Source organism: Macrobrachium rosenbergii, chromosome 12 (assembly GCF_040412425.1).
Source record: "Macrobrachium rosenbergii isolate ZJJX-2024 chromosome 12, ASM4041242v1, whole genome shotgun sequence".
NCBI classification, from domain to species: domain Eukaryota; kingdom Metazoa; phylum Arthropoda; class Malacostraca; order Decapoda; family Palaemonidae; genus Macrobrachium; species Macrobrachium rosenbergii.
The window spans coordinates 33,411,155-33,433,942 of NC_089752.1; the positions used below are offsets into that span (position 1 = coordinate 33,411,155).

Consider the following 22,788-nt stretch of genomic DNA (forward strand, 5'->3'; position numbering starts at 1 on the left):
CACTAGGGTATTCAGTACCATCTATACATATACGGTAGCCTAGCCTACACTGTACAGTATACAGTACTCTCTACATATACAGTATAGTAAAATTAATATCAAATAATTCTGAAAGTTCAGTGCAGACTGACTTATGATAATTCAGTACAAAAAGAAACTGAATAATACAAACAAGAATCAGACATGTAGTGTAAGGGTATTTCAGTCCATCGTCAGCATACTGGAACGGTGTCAGGCTGTTGATGGCTATGTATAACTAAAAGTCAGAAGAGGAAGGGGCTGATAAAGCAGCAAATTTTAGTTTTAAAGCATTTACCATATATATACTCATGCATCATGCTACTTCTGAAGACATAATTTTGAGGTGATTGTAAGGGGGTCGCATCATACATGAAACGTAAAATTAGCGTATGTAAATTCATATATTATCATATATTATAAAATACAAACATATCGAATATGCATTTTTTCCATGGATCTTTTAAAAAGGTATACTTTACTTCACTGTGTCCAATAATATTGTAAGTGCAGTAATACCTCGATCTTCCACGATTCAAGTTGCGTGAACTCACAGACACGCGAACTTTTCAATGGAACCTAACTGATTTTCATACATGATTTTTCCACAGACACCCAACATTTGCGAATCCTCGAGAGAGGAGAGAGAGAAAGAGTGAAAGAGATAAGGGCTGTCCTTACTTGAGAGAGTGAAATTATTTATCAGTTATTATGGAAACAGGGAGAATAACGAGAGAGGGAGAGAGATAAGGGTTGTCCTTACTTCAGAGTGAAATTGTTTATCAATTATTATGAAGACATAGAGAATAACACGAGAGAGAGAGATATTGTCCTTACCTGAAATATCAAGTTAAATTATTTATGAATTATTATGGGGACAGAGAGGATAACACACAAGAGAGAAAAGAGAGAGAGATTGTTCTTACTTGAAATATCAAGTTAAATTATTTATGAATTATTATGGAGAGAGAGAGAGAGAGAGAGAGAGAGAGAGAGAGAGAGAGAGAGAGAGAGAGAGATTGTCCTTACTTGAAATAAAGTTAAATTATTTATGAATTATTATTACAGAGACAAAGAGAATAACATGAGAGAGAGAGAAGTTATTCTTATGTTAGAGATATCAAAAGATGGAAATTCATGATGTATGAAGGAAAAAGAAAGAAGAGAGAGAGAGATAGTACCAGAAATCCTTTGACACGTTGTGGGCAACAATTGATAAATTTGACATAATCCTTTGACACGCTATGGGCAACGATTGATATATTTGATATATTTGTTTGTTTAAAATATCACATAATTTACCATAGAAATGTATAAATTTTGTAATTACAGTTATATTATTATTAGTACTGTATACAGGTATTATTATTAGTACTGTATATTATTATTATTATTTCTATTATTATTATTATTATTTTAATCTTATTAATATTTTAAAATTAGTACTCATTATTAGGTAAATCATTTATGTATCAACAAAACAAATAAACATACATACAGTAAACCCCCCGTATTCGTGTTCTCATGGTTCGCGGACTCACGCATTCACGGGTTTCTCTGTGGAACATATCTAGCCATCATTCGCGGAAAATTCACCCATTCGCTGTATTTTTCACTGAGAAATATTCACTAATTACTGTATTTTCATATAATTTTCATGAATAAATGCACTTTTTGTGATAAAACTATTAACCCTTATACGCCGACTGGACGTATCATACGTCGACTAAAATTGTCTGTTGGGTGCCGAGTGGACGTACCGTACGTCGACTACAAAAAATTTCAACCTTCGGTCAACTTTGACTCGACCGAAATGGTCGAAAAATGCAATTGTAAGCTAAAACTCTTACATTCTCGTAATATTCAATCATTTACCTTTGTTTTGCAACAAATTGGAAGTCTCTAGCACAATATTTCGATTTATGGTGAATTTAAAAAAAAAAAACTTTTTCCTTACGCCCAGCATGTAACTTTCGGCCCGAAAATTTCAGAAATTCTTTCGTCATTTTGTCGTAATTTTGCACTTTTATATTAGCCGTTACATAAAGTTTTATATATGAAAATGTGTGCAATTTCATGTAAAATACAGCAAATACAACCCATGGTTGTAGCTTTTATCAGTTTTGAAATATTTTCATATAAACCACGATAACTGCCAAATTTCAACCTTCGGTCAACTTTGACTCGACTGAAATGGTCAAAAAATGCAATTGTAAGCTAAAACTCTTACATTCTAGTAATATTCAATCATTTACCTTCATTTTGCAACAAATTGGAAGTCTCTAGCACAATATTTCGATTTATGGTGAATTTTTGAAAAAACTTTTTTCCTTACGTCCGCGCCAGAAATTCTTTAAATCACGTTGTCGTAATGTTTGCACCGTTTTATATTAGTCGTTACATAAAGTTTTATATATGGAAATGCGCGCAATTTCATTTAGAATACAACAGAAAATAACTCATGGTTGTAGCTTTTATCAGTTTTGAAATATTTTCATATAAATCACGATAACTGCCAAAATTTCAACCTTCGGTCAACTTTAACTCGACCGAAACGCAATTATAAGCTAAAACTCTTACATTCTAGTATTATTCAATCATGTAACTTCATTTTGCAACCAACTGGAAGTCTGTAGCACAATTTTTCGATTTATGGTGAATTTCTGAAAAAAAAACTTTTTCCTTATGTCTGCGCGCGGTAACTCGGCCGAACATCTCAGAAATTCTTTCGTCACGTTGTTGTAATGTTTGCATTGTTTTACATTAGTCGTTACATAAACTTTTATATATGAAAATGTGCGCAATTTCATGTAGAATACAACAGAAAATAGCTCATGGTTGTAGCTTTTATCAGTTTGGAAATATTCTCATATAAACCACGATAACTGCCAAAATTTCAACCTTCGGTCAACTTTGACTCGACCGAAATGGTAAAAAAAACGCAGTTGTAAGCTAAAACTCTTACATTCTAGTAATATTCAATCATTTACTTTCATTTTTCAACAAATAGGAAGTCTCTAGCACAATATTTCGATTTATGGTGAATTTTTGAAAAAACTTTTTCCTTACGTCCGCGCCAGAAATTCTTTCGTCACGTTGTCGTAATGTTTGCACCGTTTTATATTAGTCGTTACATAAAGTTTTATATATGGAAATGTGCGCAATTTCATTTAGAATACAACAGAAAATAACTCATGGTTGTAGCTTTTATCAGTTTTGAAATATTTTCATATAAATCACGATAACTGCCAAAATTTCAACCTTCGGTCAACTTTAACTTTCGACCAAAATGGTAAAAAACGCAATTATAAGCTAAAACTCTTACATTCTAGTATTATTCAATCATGTACCTTCATTTTGCAACAAACTGGAAGTCTCTAGCACAATATTTTGATTTATGGTGAATTTCTGAAAAAAAAACTTTTACCTTACGTCTGCGCGCGGTAACTCGGCCGAACATCTCAGAAATTCTTTCGTCACATTGTTGTAATGTTTGCATCGTTTTACATTAGTCGTTACATAAACTTTTATATATGAAAATGTGCGCAATTTCATGTAGAATACAACAGAAAATAGCTCATGGTTGTAGCTTTTATCAGTTTTGAAATATTTTCACATAAATCACGATAACTGCCAAAATTTCAACCTTGGTCAAGTTTAACTCTACCGAAATGCTCGAAAAAACGCAATTGTAGCTAAAACTCTTACATTCTAGTAATATTCAATCATTTACCTTCATTTTGCAATAAATTGGAAGTCTCTAGCACAATATTTCGATTTATGGTGAATTTTTAAAAAACATTTTTCTTACGTCCAGCGTAACTTCGGCGAACATCTCGGAAATTCTTTCGTCACGTTGTCGTAATGTTTGCACCATTTTATATTAGTCGTTACATAAACTTTTATATATGAAAATGTGCGCAATTTCATGTACAATACAACAGAAAATAAATCATGGTTGTAGCTTTTATCAGTTTTGAAATATTTTCATATAAATCACGATAAATAGAAAAAATTCGACTTTCGGTCAACTTTAACTCGACCAAAATGGTCAAAAACTGCAATTGTAAGCTAAAACACTTACAGTCTAGTAATATTCGATCAATTAGCTTCATTTTCCAACAAACGGGAAGTCTCTAGCACAATATTTCGATTTATGGTGAATTTTTTAAAAAAACATTTTTTTACGTCCGCGCGTTACGAATTCATGCATCATTTTGTGATAATATTTTCTTTTCTCTGTGTTGCTTTGATCGTTTTACAATTTGTTATATACCAAAATCATCGCAATTTAGTGTACAATACAAAGAAAAAAAATAACCCGTTAGCTTTAACCGTTTTGCTCACAGGGCGATTTGTATAAAATTATATATGAAAAATTTTTTTTGCGCTGTCATATATTTCAATATTTATATATGATATTTTTTTTTATTTCTGATGGTTGCATACTAAACTTCAAGCAATGACAAAAAAAAAGGATCCAAAAATGAACTCTTAATCTTAAAAACTAAGCGTGCTGTGATTTTTTGAAAAAAAAAAAAAAAATTTTCCGCTTCGGCGCTAGCTCCCAAACACCGCCAGCATACAGGAGACGTTTTTGTAAATAGAGGCTCGGCGTTAGAGGGTTAAAATACTCAGGTATAAGCATTTTTACAAGGTTTTTCTTGGTTTAAGCTATCAAAATGGGCAGTTCTAAGTGTTTTTAGAGGGTTTTAAGCATTCATGGTTTGACCTATTCGCGGTGTGTGTGGGATGCATCCCCGCGAATCTGAGGGTTCACTGTATACATGTAACCATAAAAATTCTCTCATCTCAGTAAGAGATGAGAGAATTTTAATGGTTACATGTATATGTTTATTTGTTTTGTTGATAAATTAATTAGTCACCTAATAATAAGTACTAGTTTTCAAATACTAATAAGATTAAATAATAATAATAATAATAATAATAATAATAATACAACTTTAATTATAAAATTTATACACTGCTATAGTAAATTGTGTAATATTTTAAACAAATAAATATCATTTCCCGATCTTTCGTGAAACCTTTTTTAGAGAGGGGCGAGGGCAAAGCTGTCAGATATGTCAATCGCTGCCCACAGTGTGTCAAAGGATTTCTGGTACTCTCTCTTCTTTCTTTTTCTTTCATAAATCATGAATTTCCATCATTTGATATCTAACGTAAGAATAACTTTCTCTCTCTCTCTCTCTCTCTCTCTCTCTCTCTCTCTCTCTCTCTCTCATGTTATTCTCTGTCTCCATAATAATTCATAAATAATTTAACTTGATATTTCAAGTAAGGACAATCTCTCGCTCTCTCTCATAGTTAGCACTCACACATTTTTACATATTATTTCTCTGTACGCCTTTACCTGTACAGTAGATAGTTTAAATTGATCTAATTTTACCTGTACTGTCTACGAACTGTAAATTCATTAGTGTGGCAAATATGTTCTAAAACATAGACACATAATAACTAAGAGTTGTATTAGTCCAAATAAAAAACATGTTTGTTCATGAAAAAGCATTTCAGAACAAAGAGAAAGACATAGAATAAAGAAGTTATTAAAAAGAGGTTGAGAAGACTTAAAAATGATCGGTCAGACTGGAAGAGAAATTCTCTTCCATCTCAATATTTTTATGTCAACCATTTATTTCTTTTTTTAAGGGTAATGTAGCAAGCTAACTTTTAAATGAAATCACAGTAACTTTAATTTAATTAAAAGTTAGCTTAATAATGTGGGAGCATGATTAGGGTCATATTTAGTATTTAAACTTTAGAAATAAGAATTTATCAGCATTTTTAGAGACCGTGCCAAACTTTCATAAGAATTTGCCTTGTGCGATGGATTCTGGAACCTAACGTCACATAAGTTTGGGGTATGACTGTATTCTCATATTATTGTATAATAAAATCAGCTGATGGAAATTAGGAGGTAAGTTTATTTTGCTGTATTTAACTCAATTCTGAGCAAATTTTCTTGCTTCTAGTTATATTAAATGAATCTCTAGATACTCTATTTATATAGGACAAGGTTATTTTTCGCTATAAGACGTTCTATAAGTCGACATATGACTTAAATACATCTCATTTTGAACCAAATTTAGTTATTTTTTTGTTAACAGATGCCATTGGGGGCATGTTTAACAGATTTCATTCACTATTTCCAATTGATTTCATCATAATACAAGCTTTACGTATTTATATTTTATCAGCGTGAAAACAACAGTAAACTATGTTCTTTCATTCCCAGTAGTTCTGATTAAAATCCTTTTCTCTCAATTTCATTTACAACTGAGTTTGATGGCATATCAAAGTTTATGGGAGTTTCATCCATGTTGAAGATGCATGATAATTTATAGTCATTAGCAACTTGAACATTGTTTTCTCAGCTTCAGCTACAACTTGCAGCTTAAATTTAGCAGCATATTTCCTTGCCAATCTTTTCTCCATAGCAAATAAGGGTATAATGTAAAAAAATATCAGTTCTATTCTACCTAACGTCATTTGTAACATAACTATGGTAATTTTTTACTATCCTTGGCTTTACTTAAAAGTAGGTAAACTGCTCTCCTAATTCTGAGTGTGTCTCAAGTTAAAATTCCATGAGGGCAATACTGTACGTTCTATTCAGTGGATGAAACGGGTCTTGCCATATCACCATATGTAGTAAAGGATGGTCCTCTGAAAACTCCAAATAGACAGGGACCTCCCTATTTTTCCACAGAACTGGAGAGCACTTTGGAAGTTTGGAAAACAATCTGGTGTCAGGCTGCAGCTGGCACCAGAAGTGATGGACGCCAGTTGAGCTAGGAGCTCGGGGCTTGTGGGCACTCATGGGAGTTAGCGGGCGCCAAGCTGTAACCGGCGCCAAATGGGCAGGGCGCCAGGCGAGCTGGGCGTCAGACGAGCTAGAAGCTGGAAGCTCTATAGCTGGTGTCCATTAATTTCCTAAGGGAGAAAGAACACATCTAGAGCTTGAATGGGTCCTCATTATTGGCTTAATTCCCAAGGTAAATGAGGAAAAAAGAGCATCTTTCTGTGAAAAGACCTTCTCTAAACAATGGCTTGGATCTCACTAGTGTGTCCTAGCCGAAGCCAGAGACCACTCGGAAGGGTGTTTTCCGTGTAAGGTTGTAGAGAAGAGGAACACAGGGGATCAAACAAGGGACTCGGTCATTCAGAATACATCCAGGTTCCAGGAGACCAGATTCCATCCTCGCTTGGATGCGTCAAAGACAAGATAAGGTCGTCAAAAGCTAGGCCCCTGTGCTTAAACACTTAAATGGGCCATAGAAGTCTCACAAAAAGAGGGGTAGAGACTGCAACTTCAGATTTGAAAATGGCCTACTCAGTCTGATAGACAGTGCTAGAAGAATAACGTCTGCAACCACAATAGTTTATGCAATACGTCTAGCAGAAAAAAACCTTGTACTGACAAGCTTTCTGAAGCTTTGAAGGCTCCTTGAGGTGGCAAACAGGATCACAGTCTGCCCCATGGACTCCAGAGTTCCGGTCAGACCAGGGGATGCAAGATCTAACTAGTGGGAAGAACCTGTTCTCAGTTCGTCTACAAAAACTTGAGATGACTTGAATTGAAAACGAAACCGATCAGTGAAAATGAGAGAGGAAGCGAGCCTTTCTTCTCTATGTATATATACTAGGACTGTTGTCTCGTCTAGAGAGAACTACCACAGTCCAGGTGTAAACTAAGGTCAAGAAGCAATGTTACAGATCTCCAACATATCCGGGGAGCATGACCCGGAAACTTCCCGGTTCCCCCATGGGCTCCTCAACCAAGATCCGAGGCATACAGCAGAAGACTATCTGGGCTTAGAGGATGAAGGGAGTTCTCTTCTTAGTCTATGTATGTACAGTCATTATTGCAAGCCCAACTTAAATCCGCGGCTATTGGAAAAGGACAACGGTGTCTGACTCTGTCTCCCTGACCCAGTTGTAATCAAAATATTTCAGTCAGGACAGTTGGTTTAAGTAAAGAAGAGGAGCAAGGACTCGCATGAAGATCTTTAGTGCCGCAGAGAGGTCGAAGCACAGGTCCCCGAACTAAGAAACCCTGTCTCGGAAGATGGGCCTTCTGACTCAATTCCATTCTGCAGACAACTGAAAGATCTTGCAAAACATTGTGCCGGCTCTGCATACTCTTGATAGCCGTGTGGACATGTGGATATCCTGTAGACTCGGCACTTTGTACATACCAAAGACTATGCGGAACTGTACGTAGCAGAAAATACTATCAGGAGAGCATATAAAAAACATGAAAGGGTCCATAAGAGCCATAAAAACCTGCAGTACGGCATGGTCAGTTGCAGGCCAGCCACAATCCTCTAAACAGAGGAACACAATAGCCCATGAGTGGACGCTGTTCAATCGTCAAGAGCTGATAAGGCTATCAGCCTGCAGGATTCTGCAAAAAAAGTCTGTCTTCCTTGAGTGATATATATATATATATATGAATACAGGCAGTCCCCGGTTATTGGTGGGGGTTCCATTCTGAGGGTGTGATGATAACCAAAAATTGCTGTTACCTGAAAATAGGCGATTTTCGTGGCTTATCTGTGCCAAAAAGCGCAGAGTTTCAGTTATCGGTGCAAAAAAGCACAGAGTTTCAGTTGTCGGCGCCAATACCCAATTATTGGCAATGATGAATGTAAACCTGCAATTTTCGGTGCCGAAAATTGCCTATTTTTGTCGCTAGACAAGCCCCATGCAACCGGATTGCCGTTAAACAGGGACTGCCTGTATATATATATACTATATATATATATGTGTGTGTGTATATATATATATGTATATATATATATATATATATATATATATATATATATATATATATATATATATATATATATATATATGTATATATACATACATAGGCAGTCCCTGGTTATCGGCAGGGGTTCCGTTCTGAGGGTGTGATGATAACCAAAAATCAGCGATTTTCGGGGCTTATCGGCACCGATTTTCAGTTTTCAGCGCCTCTGTTAGGTATGTATTACGCCAGTACCCAATTATTAGCGCCGATAAGCGAAAGTCGGTGATTTTCGGTGCCAAAATTGCCAATTTTTATCGCTAGACAAGCCCCATAAAACCAGATCACCATTAACCGGGAACTGCCTGTATATATATATATGTATGTATGTGTGTGTGTATATATATATATATATATATATATATATATATATATATATATATATATATATATATATATATATATATGTAAGTGTGTGTGTATATATATACATATATATATATATATATATATATATATATATATATATATATATATATATATATATATATATATATATATATATATATATATATATATATAATATATATATATATATATATATATATATATATATATATGTAAGTGTGTATGTATGTATATATGTATATATATATATATATATATATATATATATATATATATATATATATATATATATATATATATATATATATATATATATATATATATATATATATATTCAGTTCTGAGGTGTGATGATAACTGAAAATCAGTGATTTTCAGCGCTTTTCAGCAATTTATAGTGCTTATCGGCGCCGAAAAAGTGCCATTTTTGGTTATCGGCACCTCTGTTAGGTATGCATTGGCACCAATACCCAATTATTGGCGCCAATAAGTGGAAGTCAGTGATTTTGGCACCGAAAATTGCTGATTTTTGTCACTCATTAAACAGGATTGCCATTAACTGGGGACTGACTATATATATATATATATATATATATATATATATATATATATATATATATATATATATATATATATATATATATATATATATATATATATATATATATATATATATATATATATATATATACACACACACACACACACACACACACACACAGGCAGTCCCCAGTTAATGGCGGGCTCGGTTAACAGCTATCCGGTTTTATGGGGCTTGTCTAGCGACGAAAATTGGCAATTTTCAGCGCACAAAATCGCCGATTTCTGCTCATTGGCGCAGATACATACCTAACAGAGGCGCCGATAACTGAAAATCGGCACTTTTCGGCGCCGATAACTGAAAATCGGCACTTTTCGGCGCCGATAACCCCCGAAAATCGCCGAAAAAGCCAATTTTCTGTTAGCGGCAATTTTCGGTTATCATCACACCCTCGAAACAGAACCCCAACGATAACCAGGGACTGCCTGTATATATATATATATATTCTTATGCTGTGGTTTTCATAATGCAGTAATCTCCCCGTGTGTATGTGTGAATTGTTGTATAACTGTATGGTTTTGTATTCAGATACGCATATACCGTAAAAGAGTTAGCGTAGGGAAAATGATTGCACTCTGTGTAGTTTGAGAGGACGACGTTTGCGTGGTGTGTAGAGAGAGAAGGGACAGGGCAGTCGTTGTTCATGTATCCAAAACTGCTGGAGTAATGCATTCCTATCACCTTCTCGGATGACTCCATTAGCGTACAAGGCATTATGGGCTGTGATCAAAAACACTGTGGGGTGGAAGATTCCATTACAAAAGTTGCCTAATGTCGTTCAGGAATGTTACTAGAAGCGATGTTTTCCATTCTTATTATAATAACTAGAGATTCTCTTGTTCTGAAACTATGTAATAATAAGTATTATTATTAACTGTAATTCCACTTTGTCTCTAATTATCATTTTAAAGAGTTTTTTAAAATAAAAACCTCGTCTGGGACCTGTCCGTGCACCCATAGGCTGTTCCCTGCTACGTCTAAGGTGCCCTTACAAGGGTGCCTCATTCAGAGACCAAAAAGCGTTGCTGAAGGGAGATGCCCTCTCTCTCTCTCGCTCGCTCGCTCTTGGGATTACGAATGTCCCGTTTTAATGTAATTGATATTTTGATAGACGATGGTCACTCATATCCTTTAACGGTTTAATTCCTTAGTAAATGTGTCTGAGTTATCTGAACAGTGTATTTTACTAAGTGTGTGTGTAACGGCGCCTGGTTAAAGACACGAAGCATTTGGTACCAAGGTATTGTAATATAATTGTTGGATTTTAGTGCACTAAAAGTAATATCTGTAGTGGTTATATGTAAAGATACCTTTTCACTTTTTTAATATTTTTTCGTGTTATATGTTTTATGCTTTATCTTTTGAAGAATTTTTCTTTTATGCATATATGTGATGTTTGCTATTGCCTTAATTTTTGCTTTACATTTTTTGATATTTAATCTTTGCAGAGTATATTTCTGCGCCTTTTGTATCCACATTTTTACATGATTGATTTATTTGCCTTATTTTGTTTAACACCTGGGAATTGAAATTTTGTTACTTAACAATTTAAATTCTTCTTGAATAAATTTTTGATTAATTAATAAATTAATTTCTGATTTAATTTTGACTGATGATTAATTCAGATTTAATCCAATTCTGTTTGTTTTCAAGTAATAATAGATTTCCCTGAGACTGTTAATGTCATGTATAATCTTCGAATTTAGAAATAAATTTTTGTATTTAAAATATTATATCAGAGTTTCATTCATTGACCCACCAGTAATTTTGATTTGAATTAGAGATAGAGTGGTAAGTGAGACGTTTTCCTTCAAGTAATTGAAGTGAGCTCGAACCAGGGAAATGAAATAAATAGAAATACTTGAACTTTTATAATGTTAATGGAGTGACGCCCTTAGATTTTACCTCACACCTGTTTAACGAACTTAATCTGCTTTCTTTCACGATTGATAAGTTTTATAAGGGATCACTGTTGCCTTTAGAGAAATCAGTCGTCTCGTATGTGTGATGAGGGTTCAGGTGTCTGGCTTTTGTGAGGTAACTATAATTGTTGAATAAATGGTAAGTTTGGTAATCAAATATCAAGCACTTAGATACCAGGTTTGATTTAAAGAACAGACACTGGACACTCCGGGGTCACCATATATAAATGGTGCACTAGACTCCGGGACAAGCACTTAGATACCAGGTTTGATTTGAAGAACAGACACTGGACACGTCATCACAATATATATATATATATATATATATATATATATATATATATATATATATATATATATATATATACTGGCGATGGTTCTGTTCTGAGGCTGTGATGATAACCGAAAATTGCCAATAACCGAAAGTCGGCAATTTTCTGCACTTTTTTGGCAATTTTCAATGCTTATCGATGCCGGAAAATACCGTTTTTCGGTTATCGGTACCTCTGCTAGGTATGTATCGGCACCATACCCAATTATTGGTGCTGATAAGTGGAAATCAGCAATTTACTAGAGCCAAAATTTGCCAATTTTCGTCACTAGACAAGCACCATAAAACCTGATCGCCGTTAACCGGTTAACGTAATTCCCGGAACTACATCCGGGGCACTTGTACTCATATATGATGCCCGACGTCATCAAGGTGACAGAGCCGATCCTTGAAGGGAAACAAAGCAGTACTTCCATAAGAACTGTTTTCCTGCCCGTCTAGTACTTAAGGTCATTAAGAAAGTTCTAGATAAAAAACTTGCACCCTTAATGCCTAAATGTAATGTACCTAAACTTACTATATATGCAAGCTTCTTTTTTTACCTAACAATCAAAACTTTGCTAAGCAGTTTGCTAAAATTATTCAAAAACATATTGTTGCTCTTAACATTAAATTACCACCAAAAAATCCTAAAACCATTGGTTCTTTGTTTCCCTTCAAGGATCGGCTCTGTCCCTTGATGACGTTTGGGCGTTGTATATGAGTACAAGTGCCCTGGATGTAGTTCCGGGAATGATGTTGGTTCGACTCAGCGTCTCCTCAAGGTCAGGGCTGATTCTCACATGGGCGTGAGTTATCTTACGGGTTGCAGATTGTCTAATCCCGAACTTTCAAATACAAGATCCCACGCTAGAGGTTGCAAGACATCAATAAAATACAACTGCGAAAATTCACCTTGCACGAGGGGCTCCGGAACCTAACCTCGCGTAATTTCGAGGTATGACTGTATATATATATATATATATATATATATATATATATATATATATATATATATATATATATATATATATATATATATATATATATATATATATATATATATATATATATATATATATATATATATATATATATATATATATATATATATATATATATATATATATATATATATATATATATATATATATATATATATATATATATATATATATATATATATATATATATATATATATTATATATATATATATATATATATATATATATATATATATATATATATATATATATATATATATATATATATATATATATATATATATATATATATAGGTAGTCGTGGACTTACTTACGACCTATGCGTTTACGACTGACCGACTTTACGATGGCTACGACAATATAATAATATATAATATTTAATTTTATATATTTTGCTAAAATACGTCGGCGCTCAATGACGATACTTTTCCCGCTACCCGCAGCGCTCATATCCGAGAGATGCTCAGCTTTCGGCAGCATTGTGTGTTTGTGTCGTTCGAAAATGGTAAAAGATTCATATTTTTGTAATGTATTTTGTATTTCTATTTTTTGCAAATAAATGTAATAACAAATTACCGTATTTGATGGCTTATAATACGCATGTCTGCATAGGACGCCTTTTAATTTCAGCAGGACACTGAGGGAAAAAAATAAGGTTTCTAGCCTATGCTCATATGATTTTGGTAAGTAAAAACTGTAGTATTAGGTTATCATATGCATATTGTTTCTTACCAACAGAATCAACAAAAACATTAATAAAGAAGTTATTTACCATATTTATATTTATCAAAATATGTATTATACAATCAGCCATTTACTACGATCGAATGTTTCGTCTGCTGCTGAAAGCTACCTCATAGGTTTACCAATAGATCGCAACACATTCATTTGTAAACATTGTTTCTTACCGCCAGAATCAACAAAAACATTAATAAAGATGTTACCTACAGTAATATATGTTATATATATCCATTATATATTATAAAAGTATGCAATCAAGGGGTAAAATTCAATAAATAAAAATGTTTCCTATGTAACGGCTCGAGTCTCGTGAGCAATTGAACAAAGCCATGTTATTATTCTTAAAAGAGAATGCTAGCACGAGTTACGAAGTATCAACTCAACGAAGCCTTGTTATTATGCCTAAAGAGAATGGTAGCAGGAATTGTCAACCACCAATTGATCAAGCCATGTTGTTATGCGTAAAGAGAATGTTAGCAGGAATTGCCAACTACCAACTGAACGAAGCCTTGTTATCCGTAAAGCTCTCGAGATAATCACCAATAGGTGGCAGCACACGTACTGTTTATATCTATAAATGTGGAATGCGGCGATCCGCTGTAGACAACGATAATGATATTAACATTTTAATGAAAATATCGATAATAACAACGTAGATATTGATTATAATACTAGCAGTAGTAATTGCGGTGATGGTAAGTGTGATAATGATAAATAATTATAATAAACTTTGTTTTTTAATAGGTTATTAGGATAACACCGAATTTTACACTAGGCTACAACATCTACGTGACGTTTCATGTATAATTTCGGCCAAAATTCTTAAATTTTGAGCCTACATTATGTACATAGGAAGCAGGGGGATTTTTTAGGCCATTTTTTTTTGTTAAAAAAGTGCATCTTATACGCCGTCAAATACGGTATGTATTTAATTCAAACCTATAAATAAACAAAAGTAAATAATACGTCATACGTGTAGCCGATTGGCAATGCAAATGGCGGATAAGAAAATGTAAACAGACCAGACAGATGGTTTGAATGCCTACAATAAAAATGTTAAATACAGTAATAAAAGTAAGTATTAATCAAGGAGTTCAAGCATGATAAGATTTCATATGCTAAACGTAAAAATAGGTACTATACATGCACATTTTTTGGATAATATAAAATGTATATGTAGGCTAGTCATACTTAGGAGATATGATGGATAATATACGGTAGGTACAGAATACATGTACATATGTGGTTGGTCGACTTACAACGAGATCGACTTCGACCGCTCTGTCAGAACCTAATGCCGTCAAAGTCGTCACGACTACACTGTACATATATATATATATATATATATATATATATATATATATATATATATATATATATATATATATATATATATATATATATATATATATATATATATATATATATATATATATATATATATATTATATATATTACATATATATATATATATATATATATATATATATATATATATATATATATATATATATATATATATATATATATATATATATATATATATATATATATATATATATATATATATATATATATATATATATATATATATATATATATATATATATATATAGTCATACCTCTCAAATTACGAGGTTAGGTTCGGAGCCCTCGTGCAAGGTGAATTTTCAGCGTAAGTTTGGCATGGTCTGTAAAAATGCTGATAAATGTTTATTTCCAGAGTTTAAGTACTAAATATGACCCTGATCATGCTCCCAAAGTATTAAGCTAACTTTTAAATGAACTAAAGTTAGTGTAATTTTATTTAAAATTTAGCTTATTACCCTTAAAAAGGAATACAGTAAATGGTTGACATAAAAACTGAGTACTGCACAGTTTCAAAACAGCGCATTTACAGTAGGTGCGTACGTATACTAATGTTACCCCTAATTCATGGGATGCCGTTTTCTTTGTCACTCAGAGTAAAAGCCGTTTTCTTTGTGTCACTAGGCAAAACGTCATGTGTTAGTCAACAAAAGTACAATTCCATAAAATATTGAAAACATGTACATAATGTTCATAGAAGGTAGTGCAGTACAGGTAAAATTCAATCAATTTAAAATTATATACTGTACAGGTAATGACATACAGGGAAATAATAAGTTGTAAAAGTATGTTTGAGCGCTAACTATGAATGAGAGAGAGAGAGAGAGAGAGAGAGAGAGAGAGAGAGAGAGAGAGAGAGAGAGAGAGAGAGAGAGATACTGTAATAAAGTAACTGTACTGCTTTTGTATCGTATTTATGCGCAAATATATAAATACAAATTTTCCATTCTGATTTTACACCTAAAAACAAGAAAACTTAAAAATTAAACACACTTTCTACAGGGGTATCATCTTTGAAAAATGCAGTAATTAAGGGTATCACATCTTGTAAAAGTACACCAACTGAACGTGCTGTAATTACATGCACATACAGATTGCACCAGCACTTTTCTCCGAGGTAAACAGAGTAATTTTCAAAGAATGACACTTATATAACTCTTAGTTACATCTCTGATATTACATTAACGAATTCATTTTATCAAATGAGCACGACTGAACAACCTCATCTCAAGGTCATGTAAAGTCCTTGTGACAAAGACTTTGCAAATGGACATAATACTTGTATGATATTTATGTACAGAAATATAAATATAAATTTTCCATATCGATTTTACAGTTAAAAGCATGAAAACTTATAAATGTACTTCAAACATTAAACAAGCATTTTCTGCAGGGGTATCATCTTTGAAAAGTGCAGTAACTTTGCAAATGGGTATCACATCTTGTAAAAGTACACTAAGTGAATGAGCTGAAATTACCTTTGCATCATATTTATGCATGTACAAAAATAAAAATAATACATTTTCAATACAGATTTTACACATGAAAGCATGAAATGCATTTTTCATAGAGATTTTACACATTAAAACATGAAATGCATTTTTCATACAGATTTTACACATAAAAGAATGAAATGCATTATTCATACAGATTTTACACATAAAAGCATGAAATGCATTTTTCATACAGATTTTACACATAAAAGAATGAAATGCATTTTTCATACAGATTTTACACATAAAAGCATGAAAACTTGTAAATTACTTAAAAAATTAAACACCCACTTCTGCAGGGTTTCTCGAGAATTTCGTGTGTCTGTGAAAAAATCGCATATGCCCATTAGTTAGGTTCAGTGAAAAGTTCGTGTGTGTATGAATTTGTGCAACTCAATCGTGTAAGATCGAAGTATTACTGTATATATATATATATATATATATATATATATATATATATATATATATATATATATATATATATATATATATATATATATATATATATATATATATATATATATATATATATTTCTTTTTGAAGACGAAAAAGCTTGAAAATCCAAAAGTTGAGGCTGAAGTCCCCAAGAGACTCTTGTGACAGGGACTGTGGTTAAGGAAGAGGGAAACAATTCTGCAACTGTGTGATTCCCTAGAGGTGAAGAGCATCACAGCTCTCTTCCAAAATCGACGAAAAGAGTGGATAATTCTAAAATCAGTCCTACTATCCTTGTCTGCACCAGGCAGCACTGGGCAACAATCCAAGGCTATGACTCTCATAAAGTTCTAGGAAGTCTCCAACTTCTTAGCCAAGGTTCCTGGTTCCAGTCAAGACAATCCAGAAACTAGACAAAATCTCTGACAAGGAGGATACTTCCATCGAAGTACTGTACTAGAGAGAGGGATGCCAAAGACACATGCCTTTCTCTCTTCCTGACAAAAGTCACTCCTCAAAAGGTCCCTGTCCACAAAGGACAAGGCTGCAATACTAAAGATAGTAGTAATAATGCCTTGAACTCTAAGTGAAGGTGGAACCAACTGGAGAGTTGTGAGTGAAGAGTAGGTGCCTGGCAAATGGGAACTGGTGCCGACTGCTTGGAAACTGGAGCCAGGCATTCCATTGGGAACTGGTGCCCAAGAAAGAACAAGAGTGTTCTAAGGAAAAACCAGGCGCCATGGGATAAAATAGTGATGATCGAAAATTGTGGAAAGCTTCACAATTTGCGTGTCATCCTTGTGAAGGGACCATGCTAATCTTCTGTGTATCGCTTCAATTTAGAATAGGTACTGCTGAAGCATGTACTTCTGACACTGGGTGCTTAGACACTGGAAGCTCGGAGGAGGCCACTGAGTGCTCCATGGACCACTGGACAAGCACTTGTCGCCAAACAGAGGCGTCAGCCAAGCAGGCTAGAGCCCGGTGCTCAGGAAGACGACTGTTGTAGAGTGATGCTCACACTACACATTAAAACATTACGCCTTCATCAAGACACCTTTAAATGGCTGTCTAATACTACATTTCCATTAGGACACCTTTCCAGTAGCTGTCTGTCAATACCTGGATCACAGGATCGACTGAGGGGCAACTACCTGGTGGCAAACCCCCTCAGACTCCCTTGGACTGTCAGTATGTCTACTCCCAGGTTTAGGGGAGTATGACAGGGACTTCAGGTTTAGCATATCTAACAGGCCGCATAGCCCCCTCCTCCACTACACCTCCATGAAGATGCCTTTTCAGTGGCTGTCTGTAGATACCTGGGAATATGCAACAGGTTCAACCGAGGGGGCAAGTACTGGGGGTAATTCCCACCAGCCTCCCTTGGACATTCAGTATGACTTCTCCTAGGTTTAGGGGACTACGACAGTGACTTAGGTTTACGAGAACCGGCGGGCCAGATAATCACCCCCTCCACTGCACAACACTTCACTTTGCAAGGTTAATTTTCTGTTAACCCAGACACAAGACTGGTGATGGCATGGGAAGAAAGCGATGGAGCCAAGCGCGGAAGCAAGTGGTAATAATATAGGGAAGAAGTAGGAGAGAAAAAGGGAATGATAGCTCTGTGCCTGCCTGGCTGTCTGCTGCAGATGCTGCCCGTGGGCACTTTTTTGGGCACCTTTTTGCTGCTCAGAGCACATGTTGGTGCCAGATAGACTGGCCCCATTGAGCGCTTGAAGCATGAGCTAGCGTCATGAGGCTGAAGGGGGCGCCAGCGCTTCTGGGTGCTGGAAATGTGGAACATTCATGATCTGTGCATCAATCCAGCTGTGTGCCATCCTTGCACAGGAGACATAAGCTCCTCAGAAAAGTTCCAATTTAGTAAATGTACTGCCAAAGCAAATACCAACACCGATTCTCAGCTGACGATAATGTTTTTTCCATTGAGCACCCTTCTCTCCGTACTACTTCTGTCCTTACACTCTTCAGTTCTGCAAAGGAAAGTGCGAGGGTTAAGGTAAAATTATGTACCGACGGCTAGCAAGTAGACTAGGTTTGGTAAACAATCATAAAATGCAAATCTTTGGCCTAAAGGAATGACAAAACATTCAAGAATTACTTTTAAGGCAATTATTTATCAACGACTTGCGAGAAACCTATGCCCTGTAAACATCATTCAAGAATTTACTTGAAGGCAAAACTAATCTACCAGTGGCTTGCAAGAGGTCTAGGCCCGGTAAACAAAGCAATGTAAAAGTTTTGGCCTAAAGGTAAACAAAGCAATATAAAAGTTTTGCCCTAAAAAGTAATTCTAGGGCAAAATTATAATGGAAGCTCGCAAGTAGTCTAAGCAAAAGTTTTACCTATCTTTTAGCCTAAGAGAATGACAAAACATTAAAGAATTACTTTTAAGGCAATTATTATCAGCGGCTTGCGAGTAGCCTACGCCCTGTAAACACCATTTGATGTAAATGTTTGGCCTAAAGAAATGGCGTAAGATACAAGAATTACTTTTGGGGCAAAACAATATCGGTGGCTCACAAGTAGCCTCAGCAAAAAAGGCAAAAGTTTTGCCTAGCTTTTAGCCTAATAGAATGACAAAACATTCAAGACTTACTTTTATGGCAACTATTATTGACAGCTTGCAAGTGCCTAGGCCTGGAACACACCATCCGAAAATTTAATTTTAAGGCAAAACTATATACTGATGGCTTGCAAGTAATCTGGGCCCAGTAAACAACACAAGGAAAAGTTTCACATACGAGGATTACTTTAAGGGCAGAACTAATATCAGTGGCTTGCAAGTAGCCTAGGTATAAACAAAAGATTTGGCCTAACGTATTTACTTTCCAAGTCAAAATTCTGTTGATGAATCTACTTAATAACAACAAAATAAGAAAAAACTTATCCTGAGATTTCATGAAGGTTACTAATACCTGTTTTAGTGGATGTATACACAACTGAAATCCAGTTAATTCACTGGAAAATAATGAATAAGCTGCTGCCATAACTCGGTGTTTACCCGAGCATGGTAGGAACAGATTGAGATTATTTGCTAATTTGTTACTAATATTCCCGCTGGGGGGGGGGGAACTGGTCACCTACACAGACGTTTGAAGTGTTACCCATGAAATTTTGAATTCAGGCTGCTGTGTAAGTGAACTAATAGCTATGTAATTACTTGGCAAGTTATTTATATCAAATTGGCAGTTCAAACAGTTAGCAATCAACTAATTTTTGATAAATATCATATTCAACAGGAAATTTCCAAATTTCCATTTACTTGACTTTTCTGCAGACTTTTCTCTGGCCTGTCTTCTTGTTATGCAGCAATTGAGCATCTGAATCTTTTGATGAAGAAGTGTAGAGGCAAGATCAGGGGACCCATGGCCTATACCAGGTACAAGTATGGCATTATCCCAACGGAATCTAAGTTCAAGTACAATCTCATGCCAAAGATGCGCTGCAGCTGGTAAACCACCCAATGAGTGAATAACATGACACAGCACTATAGCTAAACGCCATATTAATCCATCAGCTCCACTGCTTTTCATGTTGCTTAACACAGCCTGGAAAGAAAAGTTAATATGTGCAGTTAACAGAGATAATTTAAGTATTTAACCTTCACTGAAATATTTATTCACATAAAATACTCAGAAACTTGTACATACACATACGACAGTACAGCCTTTACCTTCAAAGGATGATCGTCTGTTTGTCCATTTTCACTGACCCACTCTGGTACCTGACTTAGAGTGCTGGGGTATGGTGCACTCTGCTCTTCCTTTTCAGCATCTGGGAAGAGGTAATTTAATACAGGAACTAAAATATCCTCTGGTATGGGGCCATTTTCTCCAGTCTGGTTGTTTGAAGGAGTAGGTCTTTTGCTATGATGTACTCGACCAACCATCTTTGATATAGTTGGGACAGAAGATTCCGTCAACCGGTCCAAAGCAGATGTAAATTGTATATTATCTGTAAGAAACAGTTTTGTTATTCTTCTGAATAACTGAAATGCCAGTAATTTGGTAACTACAGTCATACCTCAAACTTACGGGAGGTTAGATTCCAGATCCCCTCACGCAAAACCAATTTCCGTGTAAGTTTGGCATGGTCTGTAAAAATGCTAATAAATGCTTATTTCTAGAATTTAAATACTAAATATGACCCAAATCATGCTCCCAAACTATTAAACTAACTTTTAAATGAAATTAAAGTAACTGTAACTGCATTTAAAAGTTAGCACATTACCCTTAAAAAAGAAATAAATGGTTGACGTAAAAATATAGGAGTGTGTGAAGATTAGTGCACTATTTCTCTCTTTCCCCATTCCACTGATCTATTTTTAGAAGTCTTCTCAACCTCGTTTTTAAAAACTTCTTTATTCTGTCACTTTCTCCTTGTTCTGAAATGCTCTATGTTTCTATGTTTCAGGACAGTGCATTTACAGTTTGTAGACAGTACAGGTAAAATTAGATCAATTTAAAATTACCTATGGTACAGGTAAAGACATACAGAGAAACAGTAATACGTAGGTTGCACTAACTACGAACAAGAGAGAGAGAGAGAGAGAGATAACAGTTGTCCTCACTTAACCCTTAAACGCCTACTGGATGTAACATACGTCGACTAAAATTGTCTGTTGGGTGCCAAGTGGACGTACCGTACGTCGACTACAAAAAATTTCAACCTTCGGTCAACTTTGACTCGACCGAAATGGTCGAAAAACAAAATTGTAAGCTAAAACTCTTACATTCTAGTAATATTCAATCATTTACCTTCATTTTGCAACAAATTGGAAGTCTCTAGCACAATATTTCGATTTATGGTGAATTTTTTAAAAAAACTTTTTCCTTACGTCTGTGTGGTAACTCGGCCGAAAATTTCAGAAATTCTTTCATCATTTTGTCGTAATTTTTGCACTGTTTTATATTAGCCGTTACATAAAGTTTTATATATGAAAATGTGTGCAATTTCATGTAAAATACAACAAAATACAACCCATGGTTGTAGCTTTTATCAGTTTGGAAATATTTTCATATAAATCTCGATAACTGCCAAAATTTCAACCTTCGGTCAACTTTGACTCGACTGAAATGGTAAAAAATCGCAATTGTAAGCTAAAAATCTTACATTCTAGTAATATTCAATCATTTACCTTCATTTTGCAACAAATTGGAAGTCTCTAGCACAATATTTCGATTTATGATGAATTTTTGAAAAAAACTTTTTCCTTACGTCCGCGCCAGAAATTCTTTCGTCACGTTGTCATAATGTTTGCACCGTTTTATATTAGTTGTTACATAAAGTTTTATATATGGAAATGTGCGCAATTTCATGTAGAATACAACAGAAAATAACTCATGGTTGTAGCTTTTATCAATTTTGAAATATTTTCATATAAATCACGATAACTGCCAAAATTTCAACCTTCGGTCAAATTTAACTTGACCAAAAAGGTAAAAAAAATGCAATTATAAGCTAAAACTCTTACATTCTAGTAATATTCAATCATGTACCTTCATTTTGCAACAAATTGGAAGTCTCTAGCACAATATTTCAATTTATGGTGAATTTCTGAAAAAAAAAAAACTTTTTCCTTACGTCTGCGCACGGTAACTTGGCCGAACATCTCAGAAATTCTTTCGTCACGTTGTCGTAATGTTTGCATCGTTTTACATTAGTCGTTACATAAACTTTTATATATGAA

General features: G+C 34.4%; 1 protein-coding gene and 1 non-coding gene across 2 annotated transcripts in view; both read right to left on the reverse strand.

The window, feature by feature from the left end:
- Positions 1-22,788, reverse strand: part of Rab3GAP1 (RAB3 GTPase activating protein subunit 1) — a 123,271-nt gene that overhangs the window by 43,064 nt on the left and 57,419 nt on the right. Inside the window, exons 8-9 of the mRNA XM_067112147.1 lie at positions 20,773-21,053; positions 20,362-20,647 (exon numbers count right to left, since the gene is read on the reverse strand). Coding sequence (XP_066968248.1) covers positions 20,362-20,647; positions 20,773-21,053 — 567 coding nt within the window. The remainder of the gene's footprint in view (positions 1-20,361; positions 20,648-20,772; positions 21,054-22,788) is intronic.
- Positions 17,838-17,942, reverse strand: LOC136844542 (U6 spliceosomal RNA). Its single transcript, XR_010854926.1, has one exon. It is a non-coding gene; the product is annotated as a U6 spliceosomal RNA (small nuclear RNA).